Raw genomic sequence first — 17,292 nt, 5'->3', positions numbered from 1 at the left:
ATACATTCTAAGAAACCCAATCTCTGAACTCAGACAAATTTCGACATAAATCTAAATTATTCACTATTTGACATTTGTACTCTTCTGAACACTACCCATTTGTGAAAGGGGAAGAATAGTTACTATTATTACTAAAGTTAGAAATGATCAATTGATGTTATTTCCAATAATGTTAGAATTTAGGATGAAATAATTTCTTGGTCTTATTTACGTCTTAATGCATAAGGAATTGTATCTTTCTAGAAACTCGTCTACATTCAACTCTACAATAGTATTGTCATCATCCTATCCTACACTGTAGATGTAATAGTCAAACTTTGCTTAAAGGAAGAGCAACCAAAAATTGAATCTTGAATTTGAATTATTCCTTTTTGGACAAAAATCAGAAAAAAAAAGTATCCGTATTCATACCCTTCTCTCCCATCTTAGGTTTTCCAATCCTCAATCTTCGACTTTCTTCCCTTCTCGTTACACACATTTACAAAGTCAAATACTAAACAAATACAAATCCTTTTTTCTTATATAAGAATATTTAAAATACTGAATTATCTTTTCCCTTGTTCTTTATTCATCACTCTAATTTTTAAACACTCAACAACCTTTTATCTCTCCTGCTTTTAAATACTATAATCTTTTATCTTTATTATTTTCTTCATATCTCTCGTACTTTTAAACATCCAATAATTTTATCTTTCCATTTTTAAACACTTTAAAATTAGCATAAATCCCATAACATTCTAAAAAGAATCATCAAGGAAGGAGGGATTAAGAAACTTGAGAGAATAGAGTCAAAATAACGCATACGTGTCATATTTCTGCAACTGCATCTTCCTCTTCAAAACAAATAGAACTAACAAAAGAAATTTCACCCAAGAAACCAGACAAATATAGCAGTAGTATATATACAAGAGCTGTATAATGTAAAGAAAAAATATTCCATGAAACCATGACATCATTCAAAACAAGCAAGAAACATCATAAACACATCAACAACCCTTTCCCCTCCAACCCAAAGACTCTACCTTTAATCCAAGGGAGCCTAGTTTTCGATCCAAAAACACTCCCCCCGCACCAAGTCTACGACATAGGCCATGATTTCCAGCTCAATTGGTCGTCCAGCAATGGCGGGTCTCTCTCACTTTGCCGCAAGCCCAACCTCTCAAGATCGATATGGTCCACTGTCCCGGGCCGGGCCTTCGTCTCTGCCGCCGCCGCCGACACAGAGGTCCAAGAGAGCAGGGGATCATTCCTTGTCAAAGACACCAACATCCGCCTTGTGTGCAATCATCAGACTGTCGATGAGATCAGACTCATTCAAAAATCTGATCTTGAAGAACCTGCTCTGCTGATCAAAGGGAGGGTGTTTAGTGGCAAGAGAGGGAGTGTGGATAGTGGGAGTTTGGAGGTGGTTGAGAAGAAGTTGGGTGCATATGCTAAGTATTGGATGGTGTTTGATCAGAAAAGCAGTGATCAAGTGGGATTTCAAGTGAGATTTGGGAGGCCGAATTCGGTGAGGGAGAAGGCATTCTCTGCAAGAAGCTATGGATACAGAGGCTTTGCTCGAAAGCTGGGTAGAATCCGGAGGCTTAGAGTTGGATGGTCTGGCTATTTCTTGAGGAAGAGGGTGGTTGTTGCGTTTCCTCAAGAAGAGGAGAATATGGTGATGAAGAAGGCACCATGTCTTGATTTGAATAGGATTTTCCTCACTTATTCTAGTGAGAGGAGTGAGAGATTCTATGGCTTTGGGGAGCAGTTCTCTCACATGGATTTGAAGGGGAAGAGGGTGCCAATGTTGGTTCAAGAACAAGGGATTGGGAGAGGGGATCAGCCTATCACTTTTGCTGCTAATTTGGTTAGCTACAGGTGAAGATGGGGAAAAAAAAGATTGAATTTTTGAATGATGATTATGATCATAATTCATAAACTTGTCTGTTGTTCAAGTGCAGGGCAGGAGGTGATGAGATCACAACTTATGCTCCTTCACCTTTTTACATCACTTCAAAGATGAGATCACTGTATCTTGAAGGATATAACTACTCAGTTTTTGATCTAACAAATGATGAATTAGTCCAGATACAGGTGATTTCTGATTGTCTCAATAATCAAGCTATGATAACTTTAAAAAAACTTGAACCTTTAATTTTCTGCAGATGTATGGAGACATGCTTGAAGGTAGAATCTTGAATGGAAACTCACCGCTTGAACTCATTGAGCGCTTCACGGAAACCATCGGGAGACCCCAAGAGCTTCCCGAGTGGATAATATCGGGCGCTGTGGTGGGCTTGCAAGGAGGCACGGATGTGGTTCGTGATATCTGGGATCAGCTGCAAGCCATGGAGACACCAATATCAGCATTTTGGTTGCAGGTTGAAAATTGCATTTCCCTTCACAAAGTAGACAAACAATGACATACATTGATTTATATCATATTATTCTGTGTGTGCTTGAACATAGAATCAATCTATGAAGTTTCGAGTGTTTTAGGAGATGTCTGTGATTCTCATTTACAGCTTGTTGTGTAGGATTGGGTGGGACAGAGGAATACAGTTATCGGGTCACAACTATGGTGGAATTGGGAAGTGGATTCAACTCGGTATTCGGGTTGGAGACAGATGATTGAAGAGCTTAGTGCTCAGAAAATCAAAGTGATGACATACTGCAATCCTTGTCTAGCTCCAGTAAGTAGTGAGCAGTAGTTGATTAGAGATTGTAGCTTAATTCGTGTTTGACGACAGTCACACTCACCATTCATCAATGCAGATGGATGAGAAGAAAAATGTGGGAAGGCACCTCTTTGAGGAAGCCAAGAAGTTGGATATCTTAGTGAAAGACAAAAATGGAGGACCATACATGGTTCCAAACACAGCTTTCGATGTTGGGATGTTAGACTTCACGCACCCGAAAGCAGCAGCTTGGTTCAAGCAGATCTTGCAAGAAATGGTGGATGATGGAGTCCGGGGTTGGATGGCTGATTTTGGCGAAGGCCTTCCAGTAGACGCTTGCCTCTACTCAGGTTGGTGTAAATGTGTAATGACATCAAATGCTTTTTTACCTATAACAAATATGACTAAAAGATCAAATGAACTGTAGGTGAAGATCCCATCACTGCCCACAACAGGTATCCGGAGATCTGGGCTAGGGTGAATAGGGAATTTGTGGAGGAATGGGAAAGCAGCCGACCAGGCGAGTCTTTGGTTTTCTTCATGAGGGCTGGCTTTCGAGATAGCCCGAAGTGGGCTAGCCTATTCTGGGAAGGGGATCAAATGGTGAGCTGGCAAGCAAATGATGGGATAAAAAGTGCAGTTGTAGGCTTGTTAAGCAGTGGGATATCTGGCTATGCATTTAACCATAGTGACATTGGTGGCTACTGTGCTGTCAGCTTGCCGTTTTTCAAGTACCAACGGAGCGAGGAGCTTCTGCTCCGTTGGATGGAGCTCAACGCGTTCACCACTGTCTTCCGTACACATGAAGTGAGTGAAATTTTAACACACAACAAACGCTCAATACCACCACTTTTATGATATGATACTCATGTGTTTGGCATTTTGGATCTAGGGAAACAAGCCATCCTGCAATAGTCAGTTCTACTCCAACCAAAAAACTCTCTCTCATTTCTCAAGATTTGCAAAGATATACAAAGCATGGAAGTTTTACAGGCTGCAGCTAGTAAAGGTATCTTTAAATCTACAGCTCCCACAAATTAAGAGAGCAAAAGCTAATTTTGAATGTTTATTATGCAGGAAGCGTCGGAAAAGGGGCATCCCGTGTGTCGCCACCTCTTCCTTCACTACCCGAAAGACGAGCATGCTCACAAGCTAAGATACGAGCAGTTTCTAGTGGGCTCAGAGATCCTAGTGGCGCCGGTCCTCGACAAAGGCAAGGAGGTTGTTAAGGTGTATTTCCCACAAGGGGAGAGTCATGTGTGGAAGCATGTTTGGACAGGAAAACTACATCACAAACAAGGTTTTGAAACTTGGGTGGAAACTCCATTAGGATATCCAGCCATTTTTGTCAAGGATGGATCCCAAATCGGAGAAATGTTTCTACAAAACCTTAAAGACTACAACATCTTGTGATATACAACAGATTCTTTGCACTAATAGTTAGGATGGAAAATTATTTTTCATTTTACCATGTTATTAGTATTTTTAAAGTGTAAATAGCATCACTTCCCTCCAAAAAAAGATCATGGTTCCTCTCAAGCAAGATTCTTCTTTGTTGTTCAAGTCTGCTTTAAAAAATCAAACTTGATTCAGTTTTAGTACATAACAGTGACAATTAATGAAGTGAAATGAGAAGAACTCACTTTTATGCAAGGCACCTGCTTGTAAAGATGGAAGATTTTGATTTGTGCTTGGTTAAGATGTGAAGTAAAATTGTCTATGTTGTTAAATATCCATATGATTTTCTAGTTCTTGTTCTAGTCTAAATAGCAGCTTATTCGAATACTTGTGAGGGGATATTCCCTCTCTCCCCAATTTATTTTACACTCCCTTAATCTTTGGTTATTTCTAGTTTGAGTCCTTAAAAACAAATCTAAATCAACAACCTATATTAATTTAAGCTAAATAGAATAAACTTTATGACTACTCCCAAATGATATTTTTATACATAATTGTATATTAAAACCAATTTGATTATTATTTTTTTAAAATGACTTTTCGTCGAAAATAAAAATGCCTCGCCCAATTGAAAAATAAAAACAATATAGAAAGAAATAAACTTCATACATTCCGTTATTTTTCCATAGCTCTCTCGCCGCCGCTCTCTGCAACAGTTTCACTCATTTCTCCGGTATGCAATCCCATTGTTTTTTCAGTTATATTTATTTCCTTATATTTATTCCTCGTGGCTGTGAATTCGCTTTTCTGAATCCTGAAACGGTGGCTAATGTGCGTGGTATTTTTCTCAAGGGGTTTCTGATTTAGCTCTATGTATCTTCTGGGACTCATAAATTTTCCAACTTTTTAGTATTGGGGTTTCGTATAATTGCAAAATGTTCGTATAAGTAATGGTGCTTTTAACCTAGCTGCTGAAATATTGTAGACAGGCTACTATTGTGATTAGAGTTAGATACTAAGTTCAGTTTAGCATATTTATGCTAATTGAATTTTTGGTTAAGCATTCAGATATCCATTTCCCTAGCAGTACTAATTTTTACACATTGTTGATGGAATCTGTCATTGAAAATGTAGTTGTGACGGTGATAATTGGGGGCGTGTTTGATGCTTAAGTCTGTAATTATTTGTTATAGTTTTATCCGTGTGTGGTGATTGCGCAATCAGATGCCAATGCAGTTCATAGGTGCATATCTATGTGATTGTTTCTTGATAAGATTTCTTGTTGATGTTTTCTAAGAGAATTACATTCACTTGTGGGTCACTGTTTATCTCTCTTCTGGAATATGAATGTGATTTTTGCCTGTTCTTAATGTTACTCACAATACGATTATGCTATTAGCCTATTAGGGGTTGGTTACCTGCCGGTGTCCCTTGCGATTTGAACGTGTGTGATGCTATATGTTATGTTGAATGAAGATTGCTTTTTCTGAATCACTTTTCACTTGCTTTAGATTTTAGACCTTCAAAATTTGGAAAAGTATGATCCATGGTTAATTCGGAATTTGTTTCTTTTAACAAAACATTTATCCGTGTCCTAAATGATCCCATCCCACCTATTAGTCACGGGATTTTACTAACCATCAGTTACATGCTTTCCATTGATTTGTCTGCTGTATTAAAATCAGTCTTCATTGTTGAGATATTTAAGATATCAGAGGGATGCACTATTAGAGAAAATAAAGTGCAAGAGAGGGACACACTAACATGTTCGTTCATCAACCCAAACTATTTTTATGTATTGATTACTTTTTCAATGATGGAGATGCTTAGATGCAAGCATCAGATAGATTAGAACCCAGATTCTATCCAATGATTTGTGATTAGAGATGATAAAACGATTTAGTATTTTAAAGAAAGTGGCATTCTAGTTCAGCCAATGAGCTTACCACATGTTTAACTGTTGTTCGTATTTTTCTGTAGCAAAAATGGTTGTCCCTCCTCCAGTAAGGGCTGAAAGAGTAACGAAGTTTCTCAAACCGTACGTCCTAAGGATGCACTTCACCAATAAGTATGTGAACGCACAAGTTGTCCACACACCGACAGCAACAGTGGCTGCTGCTGCTAGCACGCAAGAGAAAGCCCTAAGGTTGGCCATGGAGAAGGAGAAAGAGAGCACTAGAGATGTTGCTGCTGCTGCAAAGATTGGCCTGATACTCGCACAACGGCTGCAGGCCAGAAACATACCAGCTGTTACAGTGTTCTACAACAGAGATCAAAAATACCATGGCAAGGTGAAAGCCGTAATTGATCAATTAACAAATGCAGGGGTGGAACTGATATGAATCCGATGTTGGATTTTTGTTTATCTTGCATCTGATGATGGTTCGGAATCTTAAGACTAGATGTATTTGAGTTATCACCATGCTCTAGAATCACTTAGTTCTTGCATTTTGAATATTTCTGGTTCTACAATTGAATGTCTTAAATAAGCATTGCCAGTTTCATTGTTAAGGTTGCAGATTAAATGGTTAATTGTTACAATCACAAGTTGCTTTGCTTCGTACTATATCAACTATCAAGAAATGCTGTTACCTGTAAGTAAACATTCAGATTTGTATAGAAACTTTACAATAGAAGTTAAAAACATAAATATGTGTTTGGTCAATTTTGTTTTGTTGAATGAATAAATCAAGAAATGAGCCAACTCTGCGGCTGCAATTACTACCCGTCAAACACTAGGCTGATTCTGATCTAATTCGAAAATTTTTAGATTAAAAAAGCAGCACCATTTTCAATCAATTGAATAAAAGGTACAACCAATTTATATGCCAAGAAATAATTTTATATGGTAGGGATATTTTGCTGGTATTTTACAAAAAAAACAGGAATTGAGATGAATCAGCCAAGCGTCCTTGCTGCAAAATCCCCAAATTGCACTCACGATCGAAATGTCCTACAAATCCGCGACATCGCATTTATATATCGAGATGACCAAGATTGACAGCATTGGCTGAGTTCTGAATGAGTTCTTTCCTGAAATCAACCTAAAAAACAAGGCACTACATCAAAAACATGGACCTAAAGATTGACAAAGATGTGGTCTAATTTGCAGTCTCTCAACAAGCTTAGAATACCAACTGTTTTTGGGAGGAAACAGAGAGTAGAAATATATCCATTCATGATTGACTTACTCGAGATCCCATGAGAGACGAAAAGACAACGTTGGCCTCTGCCACATCCTCTACTCTTAATTGCTTCAGAAGTCTAGTCTCGGGATTCAAGGTTGTTTCCCACAGTTGTAAAGGCATCATCTCCCCAAGACCTGATAATGTGTAGCCAATGTATCATTGAGAACCTCCTTGGCGAACAAATAACAATGTTATCGACAAAAAAGTGGAATGATCAGCTACCTTTAAATCTCTGAATGTTGTATGATGCATTTGCAGGAAGTGAGCTCTGAAGTTTTCTGAGTTCTGTTTCATCATAACAGTAGTGTGCTTGCTTCCCCCTCTCAACCTGAATGTCGACACAGAAATATCAAAACCTGATCAAACTTATGGGAAAGAAGCTGCTCCTTTTTGTATCCAAATTCAGAGGAATGTTCCTCATCAGGAATCATCTTCGAGATACCTTATATAGAGGAGGAACACCGACGTAGATGCAACCTTCATCAAACAAAGCTCTCTGCAGGCAGTCAAATCCAACCAAAAATAAATCAGCAACAAGATCAACAAAACATCAGGTGTCTCAGTCTTACAACCCTCCATTACATACCTGATACCTAAAGAAGAAGGTTAAGAGCAGTGTCCTTATGTGAGCACCATCTACGTCAGCATCTGTTAATATTATAATTTTGTGATAACGGAGCGCATCCTTCCGAAAATCATCACCCTGATAGTACAGAAGTAAAGAAGTCATCTCGCCATCAGATAGAGGTAAAGAAGTGGCCTCGCCATCAGATATAGAATAACAGAAAGCAAGATACAAATAGCATTTTAAAGACTAGCACCTTTACTCCAAGTCCCAAACCAAGAATTAGGTTTTGAATCTCCTCATTTTTGTACATGGAAGCTTCGTCTTTGCGTTCAATGTTCAAAATTTTACCTCGTAGAGGTAGCACTGCCTGCAACATACCAAAATGTTTCAAAATTCCATTTGCTATCTTAGGGAAAAAAGCTAACAGGGCATTTTTAGAATAGTCCAGCAATCCACACGACCATGATATTTGGTTATTCCTTTTGAACATAGATTAGAATCACAGATACTTCTTCCTTATAATACATTATCTGCTAGTATTATTAATATTTCAGAGTCCAGATGACATTCAGCTCAAAATGTGATGGAGAAGCAATAAATAAACAAGACTGACAGGCGTTGAAATGCAAGCTCTTGTACATAAATATTACTCTTTTCTTTTTGCAGGAAATGAAGGCAAGCAGTTGCAGATTTTAAAAAAAGGAATTTGCTATCACCTGAAATCGGCGGTCACGACCTTGTTTAGCACTGCCACCAGCTGAATCTCCTTCGACTATGAATATCTCTGAATTTTTTGGAAATCAATTATTGTTCTTTTCCAAAAGGGCAGACTCATAAATTACACAAAGAAATGCATAAAAATATTAACTTATTTTCTTTATTTCTTAATCATCATCATTCCTGGTGTAGTACATAACAAAAAGGATATAACCATACCAGCTTCTGCAGGATCAGTAGCTGAACAATCAGCAAGCTTTCCCGGAAGGGATGATGATTTTAAGACACCCTTTTGTCTCACCAGTTCTCTGGCCCTCTTTGCCGCTAATGCTGCCTAAAAAACAGGTCTTAGTACAAGTTAATGTAGAAAAAGAGAATGAAGAAGAAACCAAAGAAAGAAAAAGGTCACTTGGTGAGAAATCATAGTAACAGCTTAGATAGATGCATTAGATACTACAGAACAGATGATGCTGAATATACCTTCAGAGCATTGAGGGACTTCGATAGAATAGCATCAAGGACATCAGGATGCAACTCCAGGTACTCAGTAAGATACTCCAGAATAGATTGATCAACAATCTTCCTCACCTCTGGGTTTCCTAATCTCGTCTTTCGGAAGAAAAGGATTAAAATATAAGACAAGCTTCTACTACAAAATGGTTTAAGCATTAATATGTATGTGAAAACAACATACCTTTGTTTGTCCTTCAAATTCTGGGTTAGGAATTTTCACAGAAATCACACAAGTCAGGCCCTCTCTTACATGTTCGCCACTTAAAGTAATATCTTTTTCCTGTAGAATGAAATAGAGTCTTTTGAGCAAATATATCAATTGTAATAGAAACTAGCCGACGTTATTAAAGCTAATATATGATACCTTAATGACTTTAGACTTCTTTGCAAGATTGTTGAGGGTTCTAGTTAATGAAGCTTTGACACCATCAATGTGAGTACCGCCATCAACTGTTCTAATGCTGTTAGCATATCCTAACAATGTATCTGAATAAGAATCCGAACACCTGTACGTAGATCAACTAAGCGTAATTAACTTCCCAAACAAAAACAGGTACATCACATCCTTCTTCACTCGACATTATTGTTCCTTGTCATTAGCAAGACATCACAAGCGAAGCAAATTCAATAAAACAACAACTGGTACCATAGAGAAGCGGCAAGAAGGTTGAAGCAAAAGAAAAGGAATATTACATTTAGGAAAAAGGAAACTTAGAACTATTACCATTGGAGTGCAATATCAATTGAGACTCCCTCTATTTCTTTTCTGAATCCCACAACTTCATGCAAAGGTTTCTGGACCAGAAATATGTAAGGCATATCTTACAAAAGGTAGCAGAAAAATATTAAATCATATGCTACATGATTTAAAGATAAATGAAATGAAGATTATGGAACACTTTGCATTAGTTACACCGCCAGTCAAACACAAAACTATAGCCATAGAAGTCAAGCATACCTTATCTGTATTAAGCCATTTCACATATTCAATTAACCCTCCAGCATAGCTGTACACATTATGCAGCGTCTTCTCTGGGTCCACATCCTGTTTCTCAAGAGCAATTGTAACCTAACAATTGAAAAAATAAATCGTTAAGAATTGGCTAATTATATGAATATGCCCCGTCCCATATCGGATTCACGATGAAAATGTTAAGAAATCCACAACCGAGAGCAGATGTGAAAGATAATATCTACCTCAGGATTTAGAAAAGCAAGCTCCCTGATTCTGCTAGATATTGTGTTGTAGTCAAACTCAATTTCTGTCGTAAATACTGTAGTAAAAGAAAAGCTGGTTATTGTGTTGTAGCCAAAAATTTCAGGAAGCTTTGTTGAATTCATTCAAAGAATTTTACCAAATCCTCGAACACAAATAAACTAAAAATAATATAGAAAAAGATTGACCTTCTTTGTCTGGCCAAAATTGTATACGAGTCCCTCTCTGGTCCTTCATATCAGCCGGAAGCTCACGGGAGATCAATTTTGCCATAGGCTTCCCACGGCAATATTTCTGCTTAAACTCCTTACCATTACGCCATACTGTCACTTCAAGGGCCTGGACACAAGCAGATAGAAGGATTGATATCGATGCGGTTAATATTGTGATAGTTAAATAAAAAAGAGACGTCATGAGCAGCAAAAACATCAGAATTGATACCTCTGACAACGCATTGACAACTGATAAACCAACACCATGTAGTCCCCCAGATACACTATAACCACTACTGGCACTACCAAACTTGCCACCAGCATGCAAAACCTGCAATTATGTATTAAGAGCGTCAATTATCTGCACAACTCAGACATTCAAGGGGGAATTCCACAATTTAGTTTATCATCAGAAAATATGAATCAAATATGCATGTAAGGGTAAACTAAACTAATCAGCACAGAAATCCAAACCAAAATAGCATGCTGTATCTGTAAAGATTTACACCTCAAAGTTCATTTTTGGTCAACTACTACAGGGATTTATAAGCCAGGCCAAACAAGGCTTAAGTGACTGGTCTAAACAACTGTGCTTCCTTCTTTGGTGTTCTACTTTGTGATCTGCAATATCAAATTTGGTTTGGCATGCTTCGAATAGTGAAGAGTCATGAAAAATCTGTATAATCATTCTTCAGACCAAGAGTTTCCAAAGAGAACATTTTTTCCATCTAATCCACTGGGTCGAATCCAAGAAAATCCTGAGTTATGCTGTTTCTATAACTGTTTTTCTTTATCCTATTAATTTTTCTAATATTAGGAAAATGAGCTGCTGCAAGATATTCTAAGCAATTCATAACTGATAATGATATGAAAAAACAAAAGCATACCGTCAAGACAGTCTCCAAAGAAGACTTTTTTGTGGCTGGATGCATGTCCGTTGGGATCTGTAATGCAAAAATAAGTAGACTAAAATATACTCTTATATGAATCAACAAGCAGCACGCATAAGTAGCATTCTCATAGAACGCCTCAAAACAAATTCAACAGTGAGCAGCTAGATATAATGTACATTGCACAATTCAATATATGACAACCTCAGTCTGCAATATTCTTCATTGTTATGTTATATGACCAAAATTTTGTAACACAGTTCGAGGTAATGGTGTTTTAAAACAATATATTTTCACTTATGCATACAATTATACTTCAATCAGCATAAAATCAGGCACATACCCCTCGTCCATTGTCAGTGATGCACACTGAATTGTCTGCAAGCAAAATGACATCAATCTTAGAAGCAAATCCTGCTTGTGCCTCGTCAATAGCATTATCCAAGATTTCATAAACCTTCAAAGAAAGCATCAACAACAACAGAGTAAGTAACAGTATAACGAACTTCCTTTGCATCAGAAACATGAAAACCAGCAAGAAAAAAAAGAACAAACCAGATGATGAAGGCCGCGAGAGCCTGTGCTTCCAATGTACATGCCCGGTCGCTTCCTTACAGGGTCTAACCCTTCCAGTACCTAAGAGAACATCATGATTGCTACCGGGAAACAGAAATTTCAAACCGAACCGTACAGCAAGACTGTTCAGTTATTACATGTTCATCAAGGCAAGCAGTTCACCTGAATCTGATCCGAACCATATTCTTTTGAGGCTTTACTCTCACGAACAGCCTCGAAGCTGATGCTTGATGACATAAATGCTCTCGGAACCACAGCATGACATGGTGTATAGCTGCTAGATAACTTTTTCAATGCAGCACTAACCAAAAAAACAAAAACAAATATTTACACTTATGAATGCAAGAAACAAATAACATGAAAAGGTTCTCACTTTCAATTAGATGAATGAGTTATCAGTCCAAACTTGGCTAAACTCAGCGAAACACTTTTCATTACAGTAGCCCAAAATAAATATTGAGAAAATACTGTTAATCCACCACTAAATTACTAATCTATTTCAAGTAAAACTCACGGATGAAAGGAAATGACACTTGAAAGGCAATACAAGCATAACAATTTATACAAAACCGAGCATAAAAGGAAAAGGCAACACAAATAATTACCCGGTGGTAAGAAATATGAAAGGGGGCGAAGGGAGAGAGATAGAAGAGGGTAGAGCGAGAGTGGAGCGGGAGCGGGAATGAAAGTAATTAAGAGAAGAAGGAGAAAGGGCATTAAAACGAGAGGCCATGCGTTTAAGCGAAGTAATAGTAGGCTTGAGATTGAGAAGAAGGGCCATTCATAAAATATGTGACGGTGTTCTTGTTTCGAAATTCAGGTTTGGGGTTCAGGGTTTTACGGAAAGGGATGAGGCTCCTTTTTCTTTTTTTCTTTATGTTCCTAAAAAATTAAATCCTTGAAATTGTATTTATTGGAAAATTAGCTATTTTAACGGTAAAAAATATAGATATAGTTGTCTGCTTAAGAGAACACACTCATGTTTTTCAAGCTAAATGGTAAAATATAGATAGGCATATGATTCGCATCGCAGGTATGAATTTGCATTTTTGTACAACAACATATTAGTATATGACTGTTCTTTCTTTCATCTTCTTATAATTTACAGATATGTTAGTATTAAATTCACTACTGTTTTTCACATGCTACAAACAAGTTATGGCTGCTTCCAATATTTAGTATTCTGTTCTTCAAATTAACTATTGTATTTATTAAGAGGCATCGAAAATGACAAAGTAGACTTGTAATGGGGAGGGAGGGTGAACTATTAATTATTGTCAGATAAGAAATAAACTAATAAGAGAAGTTATTATTAGATTAAGACTTTTTAAAAAAGATGTAAAAACCACACAACCAACACACAGGGCCCAACCGGGTTCGAACCGGTGACCTATTGTTCTGCAGTCAATTGCTCTACCACTGAGCTATGGACTGTTTACTTTGCGATTCAATTATATTTCGATAAAGGCTACTGTCATTACCATTCAGGCTGTGTTCTGTAACTTTGCTATTTGGTTTCAATTAATCAAGTATTATATCCTTTGAGAAGAACAATTTTACTTTTGATACTTCTAAATACATACACCGTTTTTTTTTTTTTATTATAGTACTTACAAAGTATCATGTATCTTTTGATGGTTACAATTTATATCCTACTGCAAACTGACCTTGGTTGCTTGAAAATTTAACGCTAATGAGTTAGTAAATAAATTAACATGAAAACATATTTCAATATTGGTTCACACGCAGTATATATAAGCTAAATTAGCTCATTTAGCTTATAATATGCTATGTCATGACTGAAATTGTATCCGTAAGTGGACCAGAATATAAATTACAGGAACCAAAATTTATAGATACAGAATACTAACATTTTTCAAATAGTTTCCAAGTATCAACAAAATAATGAAAAAAATTAACACCACAAACATTCTTGAAATAACAAAGAGTGACAAAAAATTTGAGAATTATGGTCAGCAGTTCTCTCCTTCCCCTCTCTCCCAGCTATAAACAGGTATTTGCCATATTTTGGTGTTCTTTTTGGGATCATCTGTCAGACTGAGATCCGTGTCGTCTTCCTTGTTTGTTCGAATGAACTTTCTGGCTCCCATCATAATAAGCCTCTCCACCATGAACAGTTGGTAATTGTTCTCAATAATGGGATCCAAAACACTGCTGTAATTTGATGAATAGGCCAATTTGTACCTGCAAATAGACTAGGATATAAAGAGTAGCTAAAATGCATCTCTGCTATGCTAATGAGATTAATAGAACTCATTCTTGATTAGAGTTCATCATTCAGTGATTAGGGCCCAATCACCAAACATAAGTATTTTTGCCTTGAAGGGACATCTTGGGCCCCAAATTATAGATTGATTTGAGTTTTGAGTGACTGTATTCATGTTGTAGAAATTAATACGGAGTATATAAGTAACTGAGATATAAGTACCTCGCAGATAAAGGTGAAAAGAATCCGGGAGTCCTCTCATTGGATGCAATGAAGAGAGTTCTACCTGGGGGAACCCATTTGGAAATTCTACAAAGAATGAACTCAGGACGCGTATCTCTGTCAAGATGAGGGTGTAGGGTTCGTTCAACCCCAAATCTGTCCTTCCTAGTTTTTATTTTATCACCACGCCGGACATGGATAGCATCATAATCTCCAAGATGTGCCTTTATCTGGTTTCAGCAGCATTTTTTATTATAGCAGATATTTACTTAAGAGAGAGAAAATCAGCTAATTGCAGTGGATCACCTTTTCCGCAGCATCTCGTAGCTTCTTTGCAGCCATAGATGGAAGAAAGGAATACGGCAACATAATAGAACTGCGGTTGTTTCGATCCTTGCATTCCATGAACCTGAATGACTACCATGATTAATACCTACACAAAAGTTATCGAGATTCAAAAACTAATAGTAAGAAGGAAGAGTAGCTGGATCATTAGTAACGGTTACCTACCATGAGAGAGGACTGGCAGTTCGATTTATGAGTAAAAGATTTGAATAAATTTTTTTGTGTTGGAGATCAGTTCGACTAATCCCTTCCACATGCGCTATCCCTCTGGATCCCAGTTTCATGCTTGTAGTAAGGACATGGTGCCATGTCTTTGAATTATCTAAAATCACAGGCACCGTGTTGGACATGAAATCAAGATCATACAGAGAATCCATAGCACAGGAGTTAGCTGCCCACCTGAAAAGAAGATTTCTTACATTGTTAAACAAAAAAATGTACAAGTATGTAGCTACTGCAAAGAACTCGAAGCAAAAAAAAAAAGTGTACATTCTAGAATAATCAAATATTTTGACAATTTCTGAAATGTCTAATGTTCCCTAATTCTGTATATGTTTTGGACATCAAACACTATCTGAATTTATTTCGAAACCATGATTCAACATCACAAAAACCCGAAAAGAGCACATTCTGGCTTAAGTACACTAGTCAACAACCAAGAATATCATAATTTAATTCTTCTGTGATCCGGCACTGAGTGTTCTAAACTGCACAAGCAAACTCACCCTTCCTCAGAAGCCATATTGTCAGTTTGATGGAGAATTCCTTTCTTATTGTGTATTGGATTTATGCACAACCTGGAAGGCATTACAAAGGTCCTGCAACAAGAGGAGAAGGAAAATATAGAGAAGATGGTCAGTCCAAAGCACACCATACTGCCAAGAAGGGTATCAATTCTCTGCAAGTCATCAGCCCAATCAAACATACTATAACACATGAAACGGCCTTAACTCAAGATGCAGATCTAAATGGACTCTGATCTTCTCATGTCTTAAATAGCTAATAAGTAAGATAAGATACTATGAGTACGAGCATCCTGAAACAACTTCAACCATTCAACTCAGTTGTTCCCGAAAGAAATAGGGATGGAAATCAACATAGTATTAATTTTGCTGGGCATTATTAGGAAACTAGGGTTCTTTTTCACAGAGAAAGAGTAACTGGAGCCATGTTAGTTCACCTATAGGTATCCCCAGATCTAGTAAGTATATATTGCACAATTCATTAGCAATCGCCTGCAAAATTCAAATATCCGGATTGGCCATATGAACTTCACTATAGTTAGAAAATCGTAAGTTGCAAACCAAAATCGAAACCATGAGTGAACATGTCAAGGCCAAATTTTCAAAGTTTGCAAGAACAGAGACCTATAATTACTTCCCCAAAACAACAGCACAGTCTATCCAATGTAGTATGCAAATAATATCACAAACCAAGTAGAAATAATAAAATTGTCCATTACTAATGAAGAAAGTGACTACTAAAATCCCCAAAATCAAGATTCACAGCAATCATTACTGAGCTGTAATAATGCAATTATCCATTACTAATGAAGAGAAACAAAAGATGATAAACTCAAAAATTGACAAGAAATCCACAAATCCAAATCCCAAACAGATTAAATCTCGACAAGAAACACACAAACATGTACCTGCCGAGAAACAATGCTTCCTCAAGGGCGCACCTAAGGCTGGACTCTTGGTGACCTAAACCTTCGCAGGAATCGCAGTGCTTTCCAGGGCAGTCAATTCTGCTCCCCCAATACAAGTACTTTTGGTGCAAAGTGTGGCGATTTGGGGGCACGATATTCTGTATGCCGGCGGGCGCCGAAACTAGACAAGCCACGAGGTACAACACTGCAATGCACGCGATCGAAGCTGTGAGAATGAAGATTGAAGATCTGGACTTTGCTAATTTCGATTTTGGGTGGATCGCCATCGAGCTCAAGCCCTCCAATTTTTGTTCAGTTTATGATGGCGGAGAGCATAAAGCTTAGATTTTTCTGCATTCCATTTCTTTAAAGTTCATTTATTTATCCTTCGCCTATATTTTTTTTATCTATTTGTTTAATCGTTTTTAATGGTTGACTAATAACACATGTAAATTCTAGTGGATTGGATCTGTAATATACATAGTGATCTTTTATTGGCCTCATTTCCTTCTTTCTACGTTTTCTTCAAAATTTAAATAAAGTTGCAAATTTTAATAGGGCAATAATAAAAGTAGCAATCAATTCATTTAGGATTATAAGCTAATTAATCATCAATTATCATTATGGTAGACTGAGAATAATGATAATTGCTTATTAGAATTAGCAAAGTCATGATGACATTTTGAAATTCAACAAAATCCCAAAAAACCCTGCCTTGTGCTTTACGGATTTTGAGAGTCCACCTTCAATCCTTGACACCACACTTTCATTTGATATATTAGGTGTGTTCACCTTTTTTTTATATAACAAAATTTAAGCTCAATTTCGGAGTGTTAACGACTGTTCAACGTGCTTAATACAAATCTTGTTGGCTTTATAGATAGCTACGGTTCGCATTGCAACCTT

At 37.2% G+C, this 17,292-nt stretch overlaps 4 protein-coding genes, 1 long non-coding RNA gene and 1 other non-coding gene across 7 annotated transcripts; 2 read left to right on the top strand and 4 right to left on the bottom strand.

Annotated features, from left to right (window-relative positions):
* The first annotated feature begins 835 nt into the window (after positions 1-835).
* LOC121799476 (sulfoquinovosidase-like) lies at positions 836-4,226 on the top strand. The gene is made up of 8 exons (XM_042198863.1): positions 836-1,863; positions 1,947-2,079; positions 2,151-2,366; positions 2,523-2,678; positions 2,761-3,013; positions 3,091-3,470; positions 3,556-3,672; positions 3,741-4,226. Exons 1-8 carry the CDS (start codon positions 947-949, stop codon positions 4,074-4,076), a joined length of 2,508 nt encoding a protein of 835 aa, XP_042054797.1. The 5' UTR covers positions 836-946; the 3' UTR covers positions 4,077-4,226.
* Positions 1,880-4,387, bottom strand: LOC121799477. Its single transcript, XR_006050321.1, has 4 exons — positions 4,307-4,387; positions 4,133-4,228; positions 2,197-2,324; positions 1,880-2,013 (listed from the first exon to the last, which is right to left on the bottom strand). It is a non-coding gene; the product is annotated as an uncharacterized LOC121799477 (long non-coding RNA).
* A 259-nt stretch (positions 4,388-4,646) lies between these two features.
* LOC121799475 (50S ribosomal protein L18-like) lies at positions 4,647-6,572 on the top strand. The gene is made up of 2 exons (XM_042198862.1): positions 4,647-4,794; positions 6,042-6,572. The coding sequence occupies exon 2, from the start codon at positions 6,047-6,049 to the stop codon at positions 6,401-6,403; it is 357 nt and encodes a 118-aa protein (XP_042054796.1). The 5' UTR covers positions 4,647-4,794; positions 6,042-6,046; the 3' UTR covers positions 6,404-6,572.
* Positions 6,573-6,808: 236 nt separating this feature from the next.
* Positions 6,809-12,828, bottom strand: LOC121799474 (DNA gyrase subunit B, chloroplastic/mitochondrial). 2 transcript variants are annotated; one of them, XM_042198860.1, is made up of 21 exons: positions 12,547-12,828; positions 12,104-12,242; positions 11,921-12,001; positions 11,709-11,822; positions 11,363-11,419; positions 10,705-10,806; positions 10,452-10,602; positions 10,245-10,321; positions 10,006-10,116; positions 9,772-9,842; positions 9,412-9,553; positions 9,229-9,327; positions 9,015-9,143; positions 8,754-8,868; positions 8,534-8,601; positions 8,071-8,184; positions 7,836-7,952; positions 7,692-7,745; positions 7,472-7,577; positions 7,253-7,383; positions 6,809-7,105 (listed from the first exon to the last, which is right to left on the bottom strand). In XM_042198860.1, exons 1-21 carry the CDS (start codon positions 12,720-12,722, stop codon positions 7,037-7,039), a joined length of 2,223 nt encoding a protein of 740 aa, XP_042054794.1. In that variant the 5' UTR covers positions 12,723-12,828; the 3' UTR covers positions 6,809-7,036. The 2 variants fall into 2 exon arrangements, with proteins under 2 accessions (XP_042054794.1, XP_042054795.1); XM_042198861.1 differs by lacking the exon at positions 12,547-12,828 and having other exon boundaries at positions 11,921-12,021; positions 12,104-12,224.
* Positions 12,829-13,301: 473 nt separating this feature from the next.
* Positions 13,302-13,375, bottom strand: TRNAC-GCA. The gene has a single exon. It is a non-coding gene; the product is annotated as a tRNA-Cys (tRNA).
* A 400-nt stretch (positions 13,376-13,775) lies between these two features.
* LOC121801618 lies at positions 13,776-16,820 on the bottom strand. The gene is made up of 6 exons (XM_042201145.1): positions 16,387-16,820; positions 15,461-15,553; positions 14,901-15,134; positions 14,697-14,799; positions 14,391-14,620; positions 13,776-14,146 (listed from the first exon to the last, which is right to left on the bottom strand). The coding sequence occupies exons 1-6, from the start codon at positions 16,671-16,673 to the stop codon at positions 13,915-13,917; spliced, it is 1,179 nt and encodes a 392-aa protein (XP_042057079.1). The 5' UTR covers positions 16,674-16,820; the 3' UTR covers positions 13,776-13,914.
* Positions 16,821-17,292: the final 472 nt, after the last annotated feature.

This window comes from Salvia splendens, chromosome 4 (assembly GCF_004379255.2).
Source record: "Salvia splendens isolate huo1 chromosome 4, SspV2, whole genome shotgun sequence".
NCBI lineage: Eukaryota > Viridiplantae > Streptophyta > Magnoliopsida > Lamiales > Lamiaceae > Salvia > Salvia splendens.
This window is presented reverse-complemented; position numbering and strand designations above follow the sequence as displayed.

Coding starts and splice junctions, on each gene's coding strand:
- LOC121799476 (XM_042198863.1), top strand. CDS start 947: ATGACATCATTCAAAACAAGCAAGAAACATCATAAACACATCAACAAC. Junction 2,367..2,522: donor TATCAGCATTTTGGTTGCAG/GTTGAAAATTGC, acceptor CTTGTTGTGTAG/GATTGGGTGGGACAGAGGAA. Junction 3,673..3,740: donor ACAGGCTGCAGCTAGTAAAG/GTATCTTTAAAT, acceptor TTTATTATGCAG/GAAGCGTCGGAAAAGGGGCA.
- LOC121799475 (XM_042198862.1), top strand. CDS start 6,047: ATGGTTGTCCCTCCTCCAGTAAGGGCTGAAAGAGTAACGAAGTTTCTC.
- LOC121799474 (XM_042198860.1), bottom strand. CDS start 12,722: ATGGCCCTTCTTCTCAATCTCAAGCCTACTATTACTTCGCTTAAACGC. Junction 10,117..10,244: donor TTGCTTTTCTAAATCCTGAG/GTAGATATTATC, acceptor TTCAATTGTTAG/GTTACAATTGCTCTTGAGAA. Junction 9,328..9,411: donor AGAAGTCTAAAGTCATTAAG/GTATCATATATT, acceptor TTCATTCTACAG/GAAAAAGATATTACTTTAAG.
- LOC121801618 (XM_042201145.1), bottom strand. CDS start 16,673: ATGGCGATCCACCCAAAATCGAAATTAGCAAAGTCCAGATCTTCAATC. Junction 14,800..14,900: donor ACTGCCAGTCCTCTCTCATG/GTAGGTAACCGT, acceptor GTAGTCATTCAG/GTTCATGGAATGCAAGGATC. Junction 14,147..14,390: donor TTTTCACCTTTATCTGCGAG/GTACTTATATCT, acceptor GTCTATTTGCAG/GTACAAATTGGCCTATTCAT.